Raw genomic sequence first — 21,116 nt, 5'->3', positions numbered from 1 at the left:
TTGTGAGTACTGTGTTCTCTGGCCTCTAGGATGACTCTCTTGGCAATAACCCTGGGACCCACCATTGCATCACAATAAATTTCCACACAACACTCCTAACAGTCAGCAGGAATATTTTTCTTTGGCAGTGCTGGGACTCTAATCCAGGGCTTTGTGCATTCAAGACAAGTGCTCTACCACCAAGCTACATCCTCAGTCCAGTAGCAGTAACTTTCTTAAAACGAAAACAGAAAAGATAGAGGAGTAATTTTTACGGAATCAACAATTTTAAGAAAGCCACTTAAGTGGTAGTCTGTAGAGAGCAAAAACAAATACATGTTTTATAAAACAGAAAAGTTTATACAGAAACCTAGAATAAGGATTCATATTCCTTAATTCCTGTAAAATGTTTCCATTCTTTTTTTTTTTTTTTTTGGCACTGGGGTTTGAACTCAGAGCCTCATGTTTGTTAGGTAGGTCCTATTACCACTTGAGCCACTCCACTAGCCCCCATCATTCTTTTAAACAATTCACATCACTTCAAACTGCTGGGGGGGTGGTGTTGTTGGTTTTTTGTTTTGCTTTTGGTGAGACTGGGGTTTGAACTCAGGGCTTTGCACTTGCAAAAGCAGGTGTTCCACCACTTAAGACACACCTCTGGTCCATTTTGTTCTGATTATTTTGCTTTTGGACTTTTTTCTTTTTGGCAGTACTGGGGTTTGAACTCAGGACCTTGCCCTTGCTAGGCAGGTGCTCTACCACTGGAGCCATGGCTCCTAGCCTTGCTCTGATTATTTTGGAGATGGGTCTCACAAACTATTTGCCTGGGCTGTCCTTGAACCATGATCCTCCAGATCTCCCAAATAGATAGGATTATAGGTGTGAGCCACATGTGTTGGCTCAAATTGCTGTTTCAACTTACTCTAAGAATGTAAGCACTTTACTGAATGTGACAAATTCCATATGAACTCCTTCAACTGCTTCTGAAATGCTAAGCTTAGCAAGTGTTCAGGCAGCAAAGCAACAACAAAAATAGCATCATTATATGCCACAGGACAAAGTGGCTGTGCTCGTGGTAACTGTATAGGTTTTGGGCTTCCTCACCAGGGCTTCCTCCATCAGCATCTGTAAATTCCCGAGGTTCTTGGCTTAGGTTAGGAGGATAAAGCAAGGATGTACACCAGCCTTCTGAGCCATCTTGAAAAAATACATTCCTCAATGATGCAAAGTTCCTCCGAATGTAACTGAAGCGCAAGCTGTACTTAACCTATGAAGAACGAAGACAGAACAAATTCAGTCATAAGATCCTGAAGTTTAGCAATGGCACAGGACAGAGTAAATGTATTCTTAACATTAGCTGTGACTGGAGGAAAGGCCCATATTGGCAGGTGTCCCTCTGGGACCACACAGTCACAGTGATCTTCTCTGTATTTTTCTGCACATTATCATTGCACCCAACCTCAGAAAAATCTAATGGTTGTTCAGTGCTCTGGAGCCAGACCATCTGTACCTAAACCTCAGATTTCCTGTTGAAGTGCTATGTCACCCTGAGCAAGTTGCTTAATCTTTGTTTCAGTTTCCTCATCAGTGAAATGGGATGATCTTAACAGGCCCTATCTCACAGGCTGCTTAGAGGAGAATGTGAGATGGTGCCCAAAATGCCTGAAACTAGTAAGTGCTTATTGTTAACCCCATGAAAATTCTAACAAACATCAGGTAGACTACAATACCAGAGCTATATCAGTGGCTTTCCTAGTCTAAAAGAGAAACCAAATATTCTGCCTTTTCCTTAAACACACGCACAGACCCACCATATCGAAAGTCTGTGAAATTAGTAATGACAACAACAACTAATCCTTCTGAACAGTTCCTGTTTCAAGATTCTGTTCTAAGCACTTTACAGGATAACCCTATTTAATTCCTACAACCACAGTATAAGCTAGGCACTAATTTTACCCCACAATACCAGTTAATAATGACACTGAGGCGGAAACACTTATAACTCTTCTAAGGTTATACATCTGTTAAGTTGCAGAGCTGGATTCAAGTTTATGTGGCCTGGTTGTGGAGTCAGCTTCTGTAACTCACCAGTTAAACACATGCCATCCTGTACTCTCAGGATGGAGCCTTGCTCAGAACAAATCACTTTTAAAACTGGAAGGGTTCTCTTAAAGACTAGGTTGTAAGATGTGAAAATGGAGCATTCTCTCACCTCCTCTGGAAACAAGACAGCATTGTTACCACAGAGGAAAGCAGAGGGGCAGATCAGCTTGATTAACTCATATTCAAGGTGGGGATTGCACAGTGAGATTGCTACGGGAAAGATTTTCTTACCTCAAGTGGCAAAGGTTCATTGCTGTCATGGAAGTTATGGTCAAAAACAATTCCCACCAACACGTAGAAAGAGTTGGGATCCTTAATTATATAACTTTCAAACAAAGGCACTGAAGAAAAGCCTAGAACTACAGAGAGAAAATCCAATCAGTGAGTGGAAGGCAAATGCTGTCAGCATCCCTGCTTTCTACCTTAAGAGATTTAAGATGCCATCTTACTTCTCCATTCACTTGTTCATTCATTCTGCAAACATATGAGCAAAGAGAGAAAAAGAAAGAAAACAAGGAAGAGAGGATGAGACATGACTCTGATATTCAATTCAGATCTGTAACAAGAAGTCTGTAGTCCCAGGAACTGTTAGTGTCACAGGACATCAAAGAAGTAATGCATCAGAGGAAGAGAAAGAATCACATCCGACATACTTCCTAAATTATTGTCAAGTCTGTGAGCTCTGCCCATGCTGTAGTCCCTCCTTTTTCACACACTTTCAGTAAGTCTTTGTTAACATGGGACATAAACCAAATAGAGGAATTCAAACTCCAAATTCATAGGGCAAGATAGGAAAGCCTAACATAAGTTCTCCAAACCATAAATAAACTGAAATGTCTTAGTAAGAATCTATCCCACTTTACATGTTATTAATGCATGAGCTGAACAGTTGCATTTCTGTCATCCTAACTATGGCAGGAACCATAAAATAGGAGGATTGTGGTCCAGACTAGCAATGGGCACAAAGAAGACCCTAAAGTAACCAGAACAAAAAGGGTTGGAAGATGGCTCAAGCAGTAGAGTACCTGCCTAAAAGTATGAAGTCCTTAGTTCAACCCAAGTACTGCAAAAAAAAAAAAAAAAACAGGCAGACACAATCAGATCCTACTTGTACATATTTACATAGGAAAAAGGTAGGAAGGGTGAACATCTAAATATTAAATAATGACTGAATTTTTTCTTTTTTCTTATATGCTTTTGTATTTTCTTTTTATTTTTGGTGGTTGTTTTTTGTTTCATTAGCCTCATTTAAGTTTCTTTTTAAACACACACAGGTCAAATTGTGAAAAATAATATATATGTATAGAGATATACAAAACATAAACACGCAGCTTAATGAATGGTTATAAAATTAACACTCAAGTAATCACCCCTTGGATCAAGAAATAAAACATTTTACCTTAGATTTTTGTTTTGTTTTGTTTTGGCAGTACTGGGGCTTGAATTCAGGACCTCAAGCTTGCTGACTTGAGTCATTCTACCAGCCCTGTTTTTGTGTTGTTTTTTTCAAGATAGGGTCTCACAAACTATTTGCCCAGGTTGGCTTTGAACCATGATCCTCCTGATCTCTGAATCCTGAGTAGCTGGAATTATAGATGTGAGACACTGGTGCCTGGCTAGTTCTTTAATGTTTTTAAGAACATGTTTTTACTATTTTATTCAGCATTTTCTTTTCAACTGGACAGATCACCATAACAAGTGCAAAGTGGCTTAGACACGGGTTACTTGATCCATCCTGATGGATCATCTGATGGAGTCAACACCATCAGAAATACCTGGGCTGAGAGTGGGAGAGGGATTAGGCCCAAGGGGGCTGTGATATCAAGAAGGGGAAGAAAAAGAAAAATAGATGCATACACCACAGATTGGAAAGGATCATCAAACTGTTATTTGTTATTACTTCTGGCGTGAAGGATTTGCTTAGGGGATGGTAGTAAATTAGGGAGTGATTAGGGGATGAAAGGAAAATTTACTTTTTATTCTTTGTCTTTTTATGTTGTTTGAAATTTTCAATACAAAGAACTTCCTGTATTTACTGTAAATTTTAAGGTACAAATTAAAAAATTATTTCCAGTCCTTTAAAGAATTGTTCTGGGAAGTGGGATTTGAGATGGCAATTTAAACTTTTACTTTAAACACTGTGTTGTTTCACACATTATATGGTAATAAGGAGAGTAGGAAGAAAGGAAAGCAGAGAACTATTTGGGACAAGAAGTGAGCAAATAAGGGGGAAGTAGAGACATGAGGAAAGCAGAAGTAGAAAAATACAACACTCTCAAGATCTAAAGGAGAAAAGAATTCCAAGGAGAGAGTATCATAAGTACCCTCATGACAGTGAGGACAAAGAGAATGAAGGCTGGAAAGGAAGCACTGGATTGTGCCATAGCAAGATATTGGCGACATTTTCTTAGCAGATATGGGTATAGAACTGAGCACAGAATACAGATTGCAATGAGTTATGAAATGAGTGAGAAGTAATAAAATAGAAATAGACTTTCAAGGCATTTATCAGGAGAAAAGTAAATTAAGGATCATAAAGAGATAGGACCAGGAGAGATCTTCTTCTAAAGGGGAGGCAATTTCTTCTCCAGAAAGAGAAGGTACTAACTGAGAAAGGTCCAGAGAGACAGAAAGGCTTCTGACTGATCACTTCTAATTCCAGAATTTATCTTCAATTCAACTATGTATTTCCATCTCCCTAGTACAAGTAATCATTATCTTTTTCCTCCTGAATTTCTGCAAATACTCCCTTCTAATTATACCTCCAGAGAATAGCCAGGTAAATCTCTTTTAAAACAAATTACATCACATAACTTCTTTTATTAAAAAGCAGTTCGGTGGCTGCCTTTTGCATGTAGAAAAAAACCCAAACACTTTATTTAACATGATCTACAAGGCACTGAATTATGTGTTTCCAACTAACTTCTCAAATCTCATTTCAATCTCTCTGTCTCTCTTTCTCTCTCTCTCTCTTTGTACTGGCTTGCTGAATTTCAGATCTTCAAATACCGAAGCACTTACTACCTCCGGCCCTTGTTACATTGCATTCCCTACCTGGAGGTCCATCCATCCTGAAACCTCCTACCCTCCCCTTGCAAATGGCTTGTTCATGTCTTAGTAAGATATCTTCCCAGAGAAGATTTCTCTGTATCTTAAATTTTTTCACAATCTCTTATTTATAAGGGAACTAAATTGAATGGTATTTTAGGATAGTAGCAAGCATAAAGTAAAACTTTCAAAAGTAGGTCTCACACATTTTACCAGTAAGGGCTTTTAGGAGAATTGTCCCACTGAGTGGCACTAGAGCTGGGAAAGGAGCAACCTTTATTTTCATTTTATACCCTATGCATTATTAGAACATTTTTACAATAGCATATATAATGATTATAGTAATTTTGTATAAACTTCTCCTGTAGACTCCACACTTAGAAAAAATTTATCTACCTAACTACATTAATGTATTCAATAAATATTTACTAGGTCACTACTATGCGCCAGGCACTGTAATAGGCATGGTGATGACCAAAACAGACCTGATCATCTGCCCTATGGAGGTGGAGTCTATTGGAGGAAGGCCAACAATGCATCAAAAGCAAGTGAGTGTATGAGTAAACATTTATGAAAATGCTAAGAAAATGTCAAACAGAGTCCTGTGAAGGAGAATAAAGTAGAGGGAAGAAACCTAAAACCTACTTAGCTGACTTCCTAAGAGTTGTTTCAGCTAAAACCTGAAGCATCGGAGGGAGTGCCATACAAGAATGATCGATGCAAAGCGCCCACATGAACAGGGTGTGAGAGCACAGGAGCACTGGAGGAAGCTGGAGAGAAATCACATGAACAGGGTGTGAGAGCACAGGAGCACTGGAGGAAGCTGGAGAGAAATGAAGGGGCAGAGCCTCAAAGTCTCTGTGCAGTGGGAGACCACTGATGCTTAAGCAGGGGATGGACCAAATCCTACTGGCCTTTTGAGGACCTTTCCTCTGCCTGGAGACTAGATTAGAATAGAAAAAGTGGAAAAAAAGACGTTTTAGAATGTGAATGCTTTCCATTTTTGGTTAGTCAGATATAGAATAACTGGCAATCAGACTTTCTTATTAATATGAGACAACAGGGTCATGATAGTGAGTTAAAAACACATTAAAAAAACATTTAATATCTTAATTAACCTTGAAGCCTTGTGACATAAATGTGCAAGTCTGCAGTGTGATCTATGAGATAATATAAATATGTCATGAACAGTTTCTCCCCAACTACCATCTCTGTAGGCTTTTTAGTATTTGGAGATCTCGGGTTTGGAATCACTTTTGTAAGAACTCTTAGGAAATAAGTTCAAACTACACTTTACAAAAAGCCCTCCCTATTCTTATCCCATCTTATGTCTAACCTTCGAACTCAACGTCAAAGGTTTGTTCCACCATTTCAGTGAGAGTTTTCAATGTTTCACTTTTGGAAGGGATATAAACTAGTTGAAATCTATTTTTCAGTGGAAAATTATGGAAGAATTCTGGCAGTGAACTGACATCAATTGGGTGGTAAGTAGTAGCAGATCTTTTTTTTGGCATACTGTTGAGACGAAGATACAGTATAACTGCAGAAAATAGTAACGGTGTCAAAATTTCAAGGACTGTTACCAGAGTCTTCCGCTTCTAAAATAAAAACAAAAACTACATGTTAACCCAAAAGAATACAAGTGTAAATCACTGTGTGGAGAATATTCTTCCACTAAGAACCTTCTCATTTCTTCCAGCTTCCCTAGACAATACATGAAAAGGGAAAAAATAGAATGAGAACTAGCTAGAAACATCTCCATTCAGCTTTTCTATAACACTAGTGACTAGAAATCAGTAACAATGATGTCATCTTTAATAGTGAGGGTTAACAGTATTATTACAGAGACATTTGCAAAAAAGAGACCCTTTTACAAGTTAAGTTCTTAATTTTTCTTTAACCATTAGTAACCAATTAACTTAAATAATCAGGCACCCCCAAGGACCGACATCTTCTTCACAGATACCCATACCCACTTTTAAGATGAAATTCTTCCAGAGAAGAAGTTTTAACTTCTTGAGCACTGCCATTTTCCCAGCTGAAGAGGAAGCTCTCCACTGTGAAGAAACAAAGGGGAAATATCAGCCACAATTCAAAACGGTTAAGAGGTAATCTGTCATCCTTAAACAGCTTTCCACTTGTGGGCTTTCAGAACATCATGCCAGATGACTTTTCCTTTCACCTTCCCAGCCATCCCTTCTCAGTCTTTTGGGGCAATTCTTTTTCATCTTTCCAATCTCTAAACATTAATATAATCCAGGACTCAGTTCCTGGACTTCTCTCTTTTCCAGCAACATTCACTCCTTAGGTGATCTCCTTCAGCCTTGGGTTAGGATCTATCTACTTGTGGATGATACCTACATTTATATCCCCAGCCTGAACCTTGCTTCAAACTCTAATCCCATATATCGAACTGTTTGCTTGACATCCCCATGTGTTTTATCTCAAACTTGACCTGACCAAACAGGGCTACGCATGTCCCTTCTAAAACAGGTCATACTACAGTCTTCCTAACTCCTCAATTCATGTCTGTTCCATTCTTGATATTATATAGGATTATTCCTGGCTTTTTTTTTTTCTGTCTCCTTCTCAAATATTGGAGCCTAAATCCGGTTCATCAGCAAATACTGAAGGCTCTAACTTTGAAATATTCCCAGAATTCAACCCCCTTTCACCACCCCTACTCTTAGTATCCCGTGCCTGGATTTCTGCCTTTGCAATACTATTTGCCTACTTGCCCCTTTATAACCCAGTTTCCACGCAGTGATGAAAGTGACCAGATTCAAGCCATATCACGTCCACTCCTCTGCCCAAAACTCTCTGATGGCTCCCATCTCCCTCCAGGGAAAAGTCTTCCCTTAGAATGACCTACAGAGTTCTGCTGGATATAGTTCCTATTAACATTCTCATCTCATCTATGTCACTTCCCCTCCTTCCCCTGCTCCTATGTCACAGGCCTACCTACTGTTCCTAGCCACATTACACACCTCTGCCTCAACACTTGGGTTTCCTTTGGCAGGTACAAATACTCACTTTCCTCATGTGTTAATACAGCAGCTCTATTTCTTCCAGATTTTTAGTCAAAAGCCACCTTTTCAATGAGGCCTTTCTTAATCGTCTCACATAAAATTTCACCACCTGTAAACATTTCCTGTCTATTATTCATGTTTATTTTTTCTTCTTAGAACCTTTTAAAATTTTTTTTATTTTATTCCCTCCCTTACTCCCCCCTGACTCCCCCTTACCCCTCGCTACCCAGCAGAAACTATTTTGCCATTATCTCTAATTTTGTTGAAGAGAGAGTATAAGCAATAATAGGAAGGACCAAGGGTTTCTGCTAGTTGAGATAAGGATGGGTATACAGGGAGTTGACTCGCACTGATTTCCTGTGCATGTGTGTTATCTTCTAAGTTAATTCTTCTGGAACTAAAACTTTTCTCTAGTTCCTGGTCCCCTTCTCCTATTGGCCTCAGTTGCTTTAAAGTATCTGCTTTAGTTTCTCTGAGTTGAGGGCAACAAATGCTATTTAGTTTTTTGGGTGTCTTACCTATCCTCACCCCTCCCTTGTGTGCTCTCCCTTTATCATGTGATCAAAGTCCAATCCCCTTGTTATGTTTGCCCTTGATCTAATGTCCGCATATGAGGGAGAACATATGATTTTTGGACTTTTGGCCAGGCTAACCTCACTCAGAATAATGTTCTCCAGTTCCATCCATTTACCTGCGAATGATAACATTTCATTCTTCTTCATGGCTGCATAAAATTCCATTGTGTATAAATACCACATGGCTGCATAAAATTCCATTGTGTATAAATACCACATTTGCTTAACCCATTCGTTAGTAGTGGGGCATCTTGGCTGTTTCCATAACTTGGCTATTGTGAATAGTGCTGCAATAAACATGGGTGTGCAGGTACCTCTGGAGTAACCTGAGTCGCATTCTTTTGGGTATATTCCCAAGAGTAGTATTGCTGGATCATATGGTAGATCTATGTTTAGGTTTTTAAGCCTCCAATTTTTTTTCCAGAGTGGTTGTACTAGTTTACATTCCCACCAGCAGTGTAAAAGGTTTACTTTTTCCCCGCATCCTCGCCAACACCTGTTGTTAGTGGTGTTGCTAATGATGGCTATTCTAACAGGGGTGAGGTGGAATCTTAGTGTGGTTTTAATTTGCATTTCCTTTATTGCTAGGGATGGTGAGCATTTTTTCATGTGTTTTTTGGCCATTTGAATTTCTTCTTTTGAGAAAGTTCTGTTTAGTTCACTTGCCCATTTCTTTATTGGTTCATTAATTTTGGGAGAATTTAGTTTTTTGAGTTCCCTATATATTCTGGTTATCAGTCCTTTGTCTGATGCATAGCTGGCAAATATTTTCTCCCATTCTGTGGGTGGTCTCTTCAGTTTACAGACCATTTCTTTTGTTGAGCAGAAGCTTTTTAGTTTTATGAAGTCCCATTTATCTATGCTATCTCTTAGTTGCTGAGCTGCTCGGGTTCCATTGAGAAAGTCTTTGCCTATACCTATTAGTTCCAAAGTATTTCCTACTCTTTCCTGTACCAACTTTAGAGTTTGGGATCTGATATTAAGATCCTTGATCCATTTTGAGTTAATATTGGTATAGGATGATATACATGGATCTAGTTTCAGTTTTTTTGCAGACTGCTAACCAGTTTTCCCAGCAGTTTTTGTTGAAGAGGCTGCTATTTCTCCATTGTATATTTTTAGACCCTTTGTCAAAGATAAGTTGGTTATAGTTGTGTGGCTTCATATCTGGGTCCTCTATTCTGTTCCACTGGTCTTCATGCCTGTTTTTGTGCCAGTACCATGCTGTTTTTATTGCTATTGCTTTGTAATATGGTTTGAAGTCGGGTGTTGTGATACCTCCAGCATTGTTCTTTTGACTGAGTATTGCCTTGGCTATTTGTGGCCTCTTGTGTTTCCATATAAATTTAATGGTAGATTTTTCAATCTCTTTGACGAATGTCATTGGGATTTTGATGGGAATTGCATTAAACATGTAGATTACTTTTGGGAGTATAGACATTTTTACTATGTTGATTCTACCAATCCATGAGCATGAGAGATCTCTCCACTTTCTATAGTCTTCCTCAAACTCTTTCTTCAGAAGCTTATAGTTTTCCTTGTAGAGGTCTTTCACATCCTTTGTTAAGTTTACAAGTAGGTATTTGATTTTTTTTTGAGGCTATTGTAAATGGAATTGTTTTCATATATTCTTTCTCAGTTTGTTCATTATTAGTGTATAGAAATGCTAATGATTTTTCTATGTTGATTTTATATCCTGCTACCTTGCTATAGCTGTTGATGGTGTCTAGGAGCTTCTGAGTGGTTTTTTGAGTCTTTAAGGTATAGGATCATATCGTCTGCAAATAGGGATATTTTGACAGTTTCTTTACCTATTTGTATTCCTTTTATTCCTTCTTCTTGCCTAATTGCTCTGGCTAGGAATTCCAGTACTATGTTGAATAGGAATGGAGATAGTGGGCATCCTTGTCTTGTTCCCAATTTTAGAGGGAATAGTTTCAGTTTTTCACTGTTAAGTATAATGCTGGTTGTAGGTTTGTCATATATAGCTTTTATAATGTTGAGGTACTTTCCTTCTATTCCTAGTTTTCTTAGAGCTTTTATCATGAAATCGTGTTGGATCTCATCAAAGGCTTTTTCTGCATCTATTGAGATGATCAAGTGGTTTTTGTCATTGCTTCTGTTAATGTGGTTTATTACATTTATTGATTCGGTATGTTGAACCACCCCTGCATTCCTGGGATGAAGCCTACTTGGTTATGGTGAATGATCTTTTTGATGTGTTGTTGAATTCAGTTTGCCATTGTTTTATTGAGGATTTTTGCATCGATGTTCATTAAGGAGATTGGCCTATAATTCTCCTTTTTGGAGGTGTCTTTGCCTGGTTTTGGGATAAGTGTAATACTGGTTTCATAAAATGTGTTAGGCAGTTTTCCTTCCCTTTCTATTTCATGGAACAGTTTAAGGAGGGTTGGTATTAGTTCTTCTTTAAAGGTCTGATAGAATTCAGCAGAGAATCCATCAAGTCCTGGACTTTTCTTTTTAGGGAGACTCTTGATTGCTGCTTCAATTTTATTTTGTGTTATAGATCTATTCGGGTGATTAATATCCTCTTGGTTCAGTTTTGGATGATCATAAGTATCTAGAAATCTGTCCATTTCTTTAAGATTTTCAAATTTATTTGAATATAGGTTCTCAAAGTAGTCTCTGATGATTTCCTGGACTTCCATGGTGTTTGTTGTTATCTCCCCTTTTGCATTCCTGATTTTACTAATTTGGGATTTTCTCTCCTCATTTTGGTCAGGTTTGCCAGGGGTCTATTGATCTTGTTTATTTTTTCAAAGAACCAACTTTTTGTTTCATTAACTCTTTGTATGTTTTTTTGGTTTCTATTTCATTGATTTCAGCTCTTATTTTTATTATTTTTCTCCTTCTATTTGTTTTGGGATTTGCTTGTTCTTGTTTTTCTAGGAGTTTGAGATGTATCATTAGGTCATTGATTTGAGATCTTTCAGTCTTTTTAATACATGCACTCATGGCTATAAACTTTCCTCTCAGGACTGCCTTTGCTGTGTCCCATAGGTTCCAGTAGGTTGTGTTTTCATTTCCATTGACTTCCAGGAACTTTTTAATTTCCTCTTTTATTTCATCAATGACCCATTGTTCATTAAGCAATGAGTTATTCAGTTTCCAGCTGTTTGCATGTTTTTTGTCTTTATTTTTGTTGTTGAGTTCTAGTTTTATTGCGTTGTGATCAGATAGAATGCATGGTATAATTTCTATTTTCTTATATTTGCTGAGGCTTGCTTTGTGCCCTAGGATATGATCTATTTTGGAGAAGGTTCATGGGCTGCTGAGAAGAATGTATATTGTATAGAAGTTGGATGAAAATGTTCTGTAGACATCAACTAGGTCCATTTTAGATCTAGGATTTCTTTATTGATTTTTTGTTTGGATGACCTATCTATTGATGATAGTGGGGTGTTAAAGTCTCCCACAACCACTGTGTTGGCATTTACATATGCTTTTAGGTCTTTCAGGGTATGTTTGATGAAATTGGGTGCGTTGACATTGGGTGTATATAGGTTGATAATTGTTATTTCCTTTTGGTCTATTTCCCCTTTTATTAGTATGGAATGTCCTTCTTTATCTCCTTTGATCAATGTAGGTTTGAAGTCTACTTTGTCAGAGATAAGTATTGCTACTCCTGCCTGTTTTCGGGGGCCATTGGCTTGGTAAATCTTCTTCCAGACTTTCATCCAAAGCCTATGCTTATTTGTATTGGTGAGATGGATCTCCTGTAAGGAACAAATTGTTGGGTCTTTCTTTTTAATCCAGTTCATCAAACAGTGCCTTTTGATGGGGGAATTAATTCCATTAACATTAAGTGTTAGTACTGATAGGTATGTGGTGATTCCTGTCATTTAGTTGTCTTAGTTGTTTGAAGGTTTGATTGTGTGTACCTAAATTGATGTTACTCTCTACGTTCTTGCTTTTTCTTCTCCTGTAGTTTGGTACTGCCTGTTCTTTCATGGTTATGTTGGGTTTCACTTTCTGTGTGCAGAATCCCTTGAAGAATCTTTTGTAGTGGTGGCTTTGTGGTCATATATTGTTTTAGTTTCTGCTTATCATGGAAGACTTTTATTGGTCCATCTATTCTGAATGACAGTTTTGCTGGGTAGAGTATCCTAGGGTTGAAGTTATTTTCATTCAATGCCCGGAAGACCTCACCCCAAGCTCTTCTTGCTTTTAATGTTTCTGTTGAGAAGTCTGCTGTGATTTTGATGGGTTTACCTTTGTATGTTATTTGGTTTTTCTCTCTTACAGCCTTCAATATTCTTTCTTGAGTTTCTGTACTTGTTGTTTTAATGATAATATGTCGTGGGTTAGTTCTATTTTGGTCAGGTCTGTTTGGTGTTTTGGAGGCCTCTTGTACCTGTATGGGCATAGATTTCTCTAGATTTGGGAAATTTTCTGTAATTATTTTGTTGAATATATTACACATTCCCTTTGCTTGCACCTCTTCTCCTTCTTCAATGCCCATGATTCTCAGGTTTGGTCTTTTGATGGAGTCGGTAAGTTCTTGCATTTTCTTTTCACAGGTCTTGAGTTGTTTAACTAATAGTTCTTCAGTTTTTCCTTTAATTACCATTTCATCTTCGAGTTGTGAGATTCTGTCTTCTGCTTGTTCTATTCTGCTGGATTGGCCTTCCATCTTGTTTTGCATTTCTGTTTCATTCTTTTTTCTGAGGTTTTCCATATCCTGAGTCTTTTCCTCTTTAATATTGTCTATTTTCATCCTGAGTTCATTTATCTCTTTATTTATCATGTTCTGTGTTTCACTTTGGTGTTTATACAGTGCTTCTATAGTTTCTTTTATTTGTTCTTGTGCTTTCTCAAATTCTCCATTTTTGTTGTCTTGGAATTTCTTGAGTGTCTCCTATACATTTTGTTTGACCATATCCAGTATCATCTCTATAAAATTCTCATTGATTGCTTGCAGGATTTCTTCTTTCAGAGTGTTCTTGTGGGCTTCATTGGGTTCTTTGACATCATTTATCTTTGTTTTGTTGGAATCTGGATCTGAGTATCTGTTTTCTTCATTTCCTTCTGGTTCCTGTACAAATTTATTACTGGGGGAAACTGTTTTCCTTCTTTTTTCCACCTTCCCATCATTTCCCTTGCTATTGTTACCATCCCCATACTGTGTGTAATTCAGTATTGTCTAGCTTGTAATAATAACAATGGTGATATCTAGAATGGAAGGGTGAGAGGAGAGGGAAAGCAAAGAAGGTAAAGAAAAAGGGAAAAACAAACAAACACACAACTAAAACAAACAAACAATGACAAGAAAAACAGTGCCAAAGGAATAAACAGGGAAAGATAGTGTACTAATCAATGGTAAGCTAAACAGGCATTAGAGAGACAGAGAGGGGATTAAAAAAAAGTCTCCAAGTTCAAGTGCAATAAAGTTTCAGTCTTAATAATTTTGGTGTTAGTCCTTCAGCCTCCAACCTGGAGATAGTGTCTCAGAAGTAGTTCAGTGGTTGTCTCATCAAAGGTGAAAAAAACAAAAAACAATACAAACAGACAAACAAAAAACAAAAACAAAACAAAACAAAAATCCCAAGTTCAAATGCAATACAGTTTCAGTTAGTCCTTCAGCTTCCCATTCTAGTTTTGTTGGTTGTCTCATCAAAGGAAGAGATAAAAAAAAAAAGGGTCTGGAGACAGTTCTGTGACTGTCTATCTGAGGCTGTGGCTCACCTGCCCGCTGCTCTCAGCCAGCTGTTGCTGGAGGCTTTATTGATTGCAGATCTCAGGAATGAGCTTAACACTCACCTGGCCCAGCCAGGCTTTGTTTATTTAGAGTTCTCCTGGGCGCAACAGTCACTGTTACAAACCTTCCCTTCTGCAAGCACACTGGGGGAGGTGGCGCTACACCCACCTTCTCCAGCCAGCTTGTTTATTTACAGATTGCATGGGAAGTGCCCTTTCCCACTCTCCAGTGGAACCCTTCTCATGACAGTCACTGTTACAAGCTTTCCTGCTCCAAGATTGCTGGGTAGGGGCCACCACTCCTGCCTTCTCAAGCTGGCTCGTTTATTTACAGTTCCGTGAGCCCCTCCCCCACTCTTCAGAGCTCAGGGCACCCCGCCCTCTTTGCTACATGTCTTTTTGTTGTTGTTGTTGTTGTTGTTTATTCAGGGTTTTTTTTCTCTTTTTTTCCTGGGTGGGGGTCAGTCTGTCCAGTGGGCTATGCTGATCTGTCCCAGGGTTGTTTGTGGGAGTACCGCATGTCGCTTAGCTCACCTGGTGGTCTGCTTCTCTTGAGCCAGTAGGAGCTGGCGTCTGGAGGCATGGGAGCTCTCCTGGTTTCTCAGTTTACCGTGGAGTGGGGATGCTATGCGCAGGCTGGGGGTATGGTGATGTCAGAGTTTTACCTCTTCTTGGTGGTTTTTCCTGCAAGGTGTATCTCCAGCATCTCTCCAAGATTTTACTTTAGGAAGCATGCTTTCTGCTTCCTCCCTCTAGTCACCATCTTGCTTTTCTCTTCTTAGAGCCTTTAAACAAAAATTTTTGGCAGTACAGGGGCTTGAACTCAAGGCCTTGAGCTTGCTAAGCAGGTGCTCTACCATGTAGCCCACATTTCAGGTAGGGCCTCACATTTTTCACAGGACCAGCCTGAGGCTGCAAACCTCCCACTTATGTCTCCCTCGTAGTTGGGATGACAGACACACACTACTACACCCACCTTATTTGTTGAGATGGGATCTCATTAATTTTTTGCCCATGCTGGTCTTGAACTGAGATCATCCTCCAAATCTCTACCTTCAGAGTATCTGAGATTACAGACATAAGCCACTACACCCAGCCTTAGAAGCTTTAAACAATTTAACATTTATTTACTTGTTTATTTATTTAACTTGATTTCCTTACTAGACCGTGTGCCCCATGAAGCCAGGGATTTGGTCTGTTTATTTCATTCCTAAATCTTCAGATACAAGAGCAGAGCCAGCACGTGGTAGGCACTCCATAAATACTAAATTATCTAACTGATTAATTAATTAAAGAGTATGCAGTCTTGGTAGGGACAAAGTTGGAATAAGAATGACTATAAGAAAACAAAAATGCTTTGGGGTAGCAGAAAGCTCCTTCTCATTTTCAATCTTTCCCCTAAGTGTAATACACACTCTTACTTTTAGATGCCACACTATGATAAAAATGAAATTTTGATTTCCAGAAAACATCTTTCCAGTGAGAAAAGAAAAAAAATATCTCTTTCCTCAAAGGAAAAATCTCCCAACCTTGAAAATTAAAAATTAAGGAGATAGGCTCATATAAATATGGGGAAATATGACTAGTGAAAGTCCTCAATCTTGGCAGTATTGTCTCTTCCTATAATTCTAATTCTTTAAAAACAGGCACACTAGCTCCTTCTCGTGAACATGAGGAAGAGGTCAAGAGTGAAGACAGAATGAACACAGAAGACGGTACAACAGGAAGCTCAAGCAAGCGGCCTCCACTGAGACACCTATTGAGCTGACATGAAACAGGCACACTGTCTGCTGATATTCACTGGGAACTGGCTCTAAGACACTCCTCCCCTCCCACTGTGCACACACAGGCCCAAATACATAGATGCTCAAGTCCCTTATATAAAATGCCATAGTATTTGCATATAACCTAGGCAGTTCCTGCCTAACGTCTCTAGATTAATTATCATACAGAATACAATGTAAATGCTATGCTAATAGTTATACCATATTGTTTAATGAATGACCAGAAAAATGTCTGTGTATGTTCAGTACAGACACAATCACCATAGACTAACTACATAGAACACACTGCGTGGCTGACTGAATCTGTGGCTGTGGAACCTGAGGATACAGAATACTGACTCCACTGACTTACAAGAGACATACATTAGGGCTGGGTGTGTGGGGGCTCAAGTGGCAGACAGCTTACCTAGCATGTGAAAGGCCCTGGGTTCAATTCCCAGTACAATAAGAAAAAAAGAAAAAGAGAGAGAGACTTTAGACCTCAAAACACATGTAGGCTGAAAGTGAAAGGGTGGGAAAGGACATTAACTGCAAATATAACTAAAAAAGAGCAGGTTGAATATAATAATATAAAACAAAATAGATCGTAAGTAAAAAATAATTATAAAAGACAAAGAACACTACATACTGTTGAAAAGGTCAAAGCATCAAAAAGATTTCACAAAGAATGATATCCTATCATCTCTAGAAAAATGGACAGAACTGGAGGACATCATGTTAAGTGAAATAAGTCAGTCACAAAAAGATGAATCTTAAATGTTCTTTGTGGATCTAAAAACTGTTGATCTGAATATAGAACAGTGATTACTAAGGGCTGGGAAACATGGGGGTGTACAAGGAGGTTAGATAACATGTGCCAAAACACAGTGAGGTAGAGTAAGTCTTAGTGCTCTGCAGCACAGCAGGGAGACTAGCGCTCACAGTAACCTATTGTACATTCAGGAAGAACTAGAGGAAAAGAGCTCAAATGCTCCAAACACAAAGTAATCATAAGGAGATGAAAAGGTTACTACCCTGTCTTCATCAGGGTAATACACATACTTAAGTATCGCACTATACCTCATAAATAGATATGATTATATGCTAGTCAAATATGGAAATGTTAACTACCCTGATTTGATTATTACACATTCTATACATACATAGAATTATCATATTGTACTCCATAAATATGTACAATTAATAATTTTAAAAAATCGGTCTGGTCATAAAGATATAACAATAATAAATATATATATACACCACACAAAAGAGCCCCCCAAAAATATATGAAGCAAATATTGACAGAACTGAAGAGACACACAGTTCTATGATAATACTTGTAGACTTCAATACTGAATATTGTTTTTTCGCAGTGCTAGGATTGCATCCAGGCCCTCAAGCATGATAAACAAGCCAGGCACCAGTGGCTCACACCTGTAATCCTAGCTACTCAGGAAGCAGAGATCAGGAAGATCATGGTTTGAAGCCAGACTGGGCAAATAGTTCAAGAGACCCTATCTCAAGGTGTGGGCCCTGAGTTCAAACCCCAGTATTGCAAAACAACAACAACAAAAAACGGTAAACAATCAATCTACCATTGAACTATATTCCCAGCTCTCAACATTGCAAATTTAATAGTGAACAGAAGCTCTGGTGACACATGACTATATTCCCAGTACTGGGGAGACAGAGGCAGGAGGATGGTGAGCTTAAGGACAGCATAGGCTACATAGTGATTCTTAGGCTAGCCTGAGCTATATACAAAAAAAAAAAAAAAACCCCAAAACAAAACATTATATAGAACTAAACAGAAGATCAATCAGGAACTAGAAGATTCAAACAACAGTATAAACTAACTCAATAGATTGTACCTATCTAGCGCTCTCTATTTTACACACATACACACACACACACACACACACACACACACACACACTACCCCAAAACATCAAAATACACACCTTTCTCAAGTGCATATAGATCATTGTCTAGGACACACCATATGTTAGACCACAAAACAAGTTTTAGTAAGTTTAAAAGAACTGAAACCAAAACAAAAAACTTCTCCAAATACAATGGAATCAAACTAGAAGTCAATAACATAAGAAAAAGTGGAAAATTTATACTACATGGAAATTAAATTGCACTCTACTAAACATCCAATAGCTCAAAAAGAAGTCACTAAGTTAAAAAATACTTTGAGATGAATAAAAATTAAAACATATCATACCAAAACTTATGGGATGCAGTGAAAGCTGAACTTAGAGAGCAACTTATAGCTATAAACACTTATATTTAAAAATATCTCAATCAACAATCTTCCTGTATCACCAAAAATAAAATAAAAACAAAAACTTCCCAACAAAGAAAGGTCCAGGACCAAATGGGTTGACTAATAAATTCTAGCAAACATTTAAAAAGAGTTAACACCAACACCTACTCAAAATCTTCCAAAGAAATAAAACAGGACACTTCCTGAAATTTTCTATGATACAATTATCACCTTGATACCAAAACTATATAAAATACTATAAGGAAAGATAACTACAGAGCAATATCTCTTACAAATATAGATTCACACTCCCTGATTTCAAAACATACTACAAAGATGGTAATCAAAACTGGCATAAGAATACTCATAACAAGGTGGGCATGGTGGTACATACCTGTAATCCTAGCATTTGGGAGGCTGAAGCAGGATTGCCAGCCTGAGCTATGTAGTGAGACCCTGTCTCAGAAAACAAAGTAAGAGGGGGTGAATCTAAGATGTATTGTAAGCACTTTTGTAAATGTTACAATGTACCCCAGTATAATAATGATAATAAAAATTAAATTAAAATTTAAAAAACAAAATAAAAGATAATACACATGTCAGCCAATGGTGTAGGATTAAGAGTCTGCTCAATTGATTTTTGACAAAGGAGTTATCAGTCTGGGCTGTTGTAACAAAACACTATAAATTTGGTGGTATATAAGTAACAGAAATGTACTTCTCATAGGCTGGATGGCAGGGAATTTTAAGATCAAGGTACTGGCAGGGATTCAGTGTCTGATGAGGGCCCACATCCCAGATGGCTCTTTTTTTTGGGGGGGGTGGTACTGGGGTTTGAACTCAGGGCCTCATGCTTGTTAGGCAGGCACTCTACCACCTGAGCCACTCCACCAGCCCAATCAATGGCTGTCTTTTTTTATATAACCTCACATAGCAAAAAAGATGAGGGATCTCTATCAGACCTTGTTTTATAAAAGCAGTAATTTCATTCACGAGAATTCTTGTATCACTTTTAATCACTTTCCAAAGGCCTGACTCCTAATCTCACCATTTTTGGGGTCAGAATTTCAACATAAACCAGGCACAGTGAGTAGCTCATACCTGTAATACTAGCTACTTCAAAGGGAAGCTTGGGAGGGTCACAGTTGGAGGCCAGCCCAGGCAAAAAAGTTTGAAAGACCCCCCCCCATCTCAACCAATAAAAGCTAGGCATACTGGTGCTCACTTGTTATCTCAGCCACATGGGAAGCATAAACAGGAAGATTGTAAACTTGAGATGCTATCCCAAAAATAAGGAAAGCAAAAAGGGCTTGGGAAATTGGCCCAAGTGGTAGAACACCTGCATGGCATGTACAAAGCCCCAGGTTCAAACCCCAGGAATGCCAAAAAACAATTTTGAATTTTGAAGGGTACAGACATTCAGACCACAGCAGATGCTAAAACCATTTAGTGGGAAAAGAATAGTCTCTTCAACAAATGCTCCTGGGCCAGCCAGATAACCAAATACAAAAGAATGAAGTTGGGTCTGGTAGTGTATTCCAGTAGTCTCAGATACTTGGGAAGCTGAGGCAGGAGAATCAATGAGCCATGCATTTGGGGCCAGTCTGGGAAACACAGTAAGACCCTGGCTCAGAAAAGGCAATAAAATAGGGCTAAGTGTAACTGAGGTTGTAGCTCAGTGGTAGAGTGCCTGCCTAGCCTTGTGAGCTCTGGGTCTACCCCCAGTACTACAAAGAGAGAGAAGAGGGAGGTGAGGGGAGAGGGAGGGAGAGGGATAGTGACAAATCTTTATGACTTTAGGTTTGGCAGTGAAGTCTTGGGCTTGACACCAAAAGCACAAACATCAAAAGAAAACATAGATAAAATGTACTTCAGCAAAACTTAAAACTTCTGTGTATCAAAGGATATTATCAAGGAAGTCAAGCATCTCATCTGTCTAGCTAGCAAGCACAAACCCCAGCACTACCAAAAAGAGAAAGTAAAAATATAGGCTATGGAATGGGAGAGAATACTTACAAATCTATCTCTGACAAGGGTTTAATATCTAGAATGCATAAAGAACTATTACAACTCAACAAAAACAAAGAACCCAATTGTTATTTTTGGCTTTTTTAGTGGTGCTGGGGATCAAACCCAGGTCCGCACATGACAGGTAAGTGCTCTATTACTAAGTACACCCCAGCCCAAGAACCCAATTGTTAAATGGGCGAAGGACAGCCTGAGTAGACATTTCTCCAAAGAAGATAGACAAATGGCCAACAAGCACATGAAAAGACATTCAACATCATTGTCAGATACTGCTTCCCACTCACTGGGACTTTATTTATTTATTTATTTATTGTTTTATTATTCATATGTGCATACAAGGCTTGGGTCATTTCTCCCCCCTGCCCCCACCCCCTCCCTTACCCCCCATGCTGCCCCCTCCCTCAATACCCAGCATAAACTATTTTGCCCCTCAATACCCAGCATAAACTATTTTGCCCTTATCTCTAATTTTGTTGTAGAGAGAGTATCAGCAATAACAGGAAGGAACAAGGGTTTTTGCTGGTTGAGATAAGGATAGCTATACAGGGAGTTGACTCACATTGATTTCCTGTGCGTGTGTGTTACCTTCTAGGTTAAT

At 38.5% G+C, this 21,116-nt stretch overlaps 1 protein-coding gene and 1 non-coding gene across 2 annotated transcripts in view; both read right to left on the bottom strand.

Annotated features, from left to right (window-relative positions):
* The window catches only part of LOC109692517 (ATP-binding cassette sub-family A member 17-like), a 94,997-nt gene that overhangs the window by 61,040 nt on the left and 12,841 nt on the right, over positions 1–21,116 (bottom strand). The window contains exons 2-5 of the mRNA XM_074059473.1: positions 7,107–7,187; positions 6,467–6,728; positions 2,314–2,441; positions 1,084–1,246 (exon numbers count right to left, since the gene is read on the bottom strand). Of these exons, the coding sequence (XP_073915574.1) occupies positions 1,084–1,246; positions 2,314–2,441; positions 6,467–6,728; positions 7,107–7,160 (607 nt within the window). The 5' untranslated portion in view covers positions 7,161–7,187. The remainder of the gene's footprint in view (positions 1–1,083; positions 1,247–2,313; positions 2,442–6,466; positions 6,729–7,106; positions 7,188–21,116) is intronic.
* Trnav-aac (transfer RNA valine (anticodon AAC)) lies at positions 19,310–19,382 on the bottom strand. The gene has a single exon. It is a non-coding gene; the product is annotated as a tRNA-Val (tRNA).

Source organism: Castor canadensis, chromosome 17 (genome assembly GCF_047511655.1).
Source record: "Castor canadensis chromosome 17, mCasCan1.hap1v2, whole genome shotgun sequence".
NCBI classification, from domain to species: Eukaryota; Metazoa; Chordata; class Mammalia; order Rodentia; family Castoridae; genus Castor; species Castor canadensis.
The sequence above is the reverse complement of the archived record's forward strand: the minus strand, read 5'-3'. Positions and strand labels throughout refer to the sequence as shown.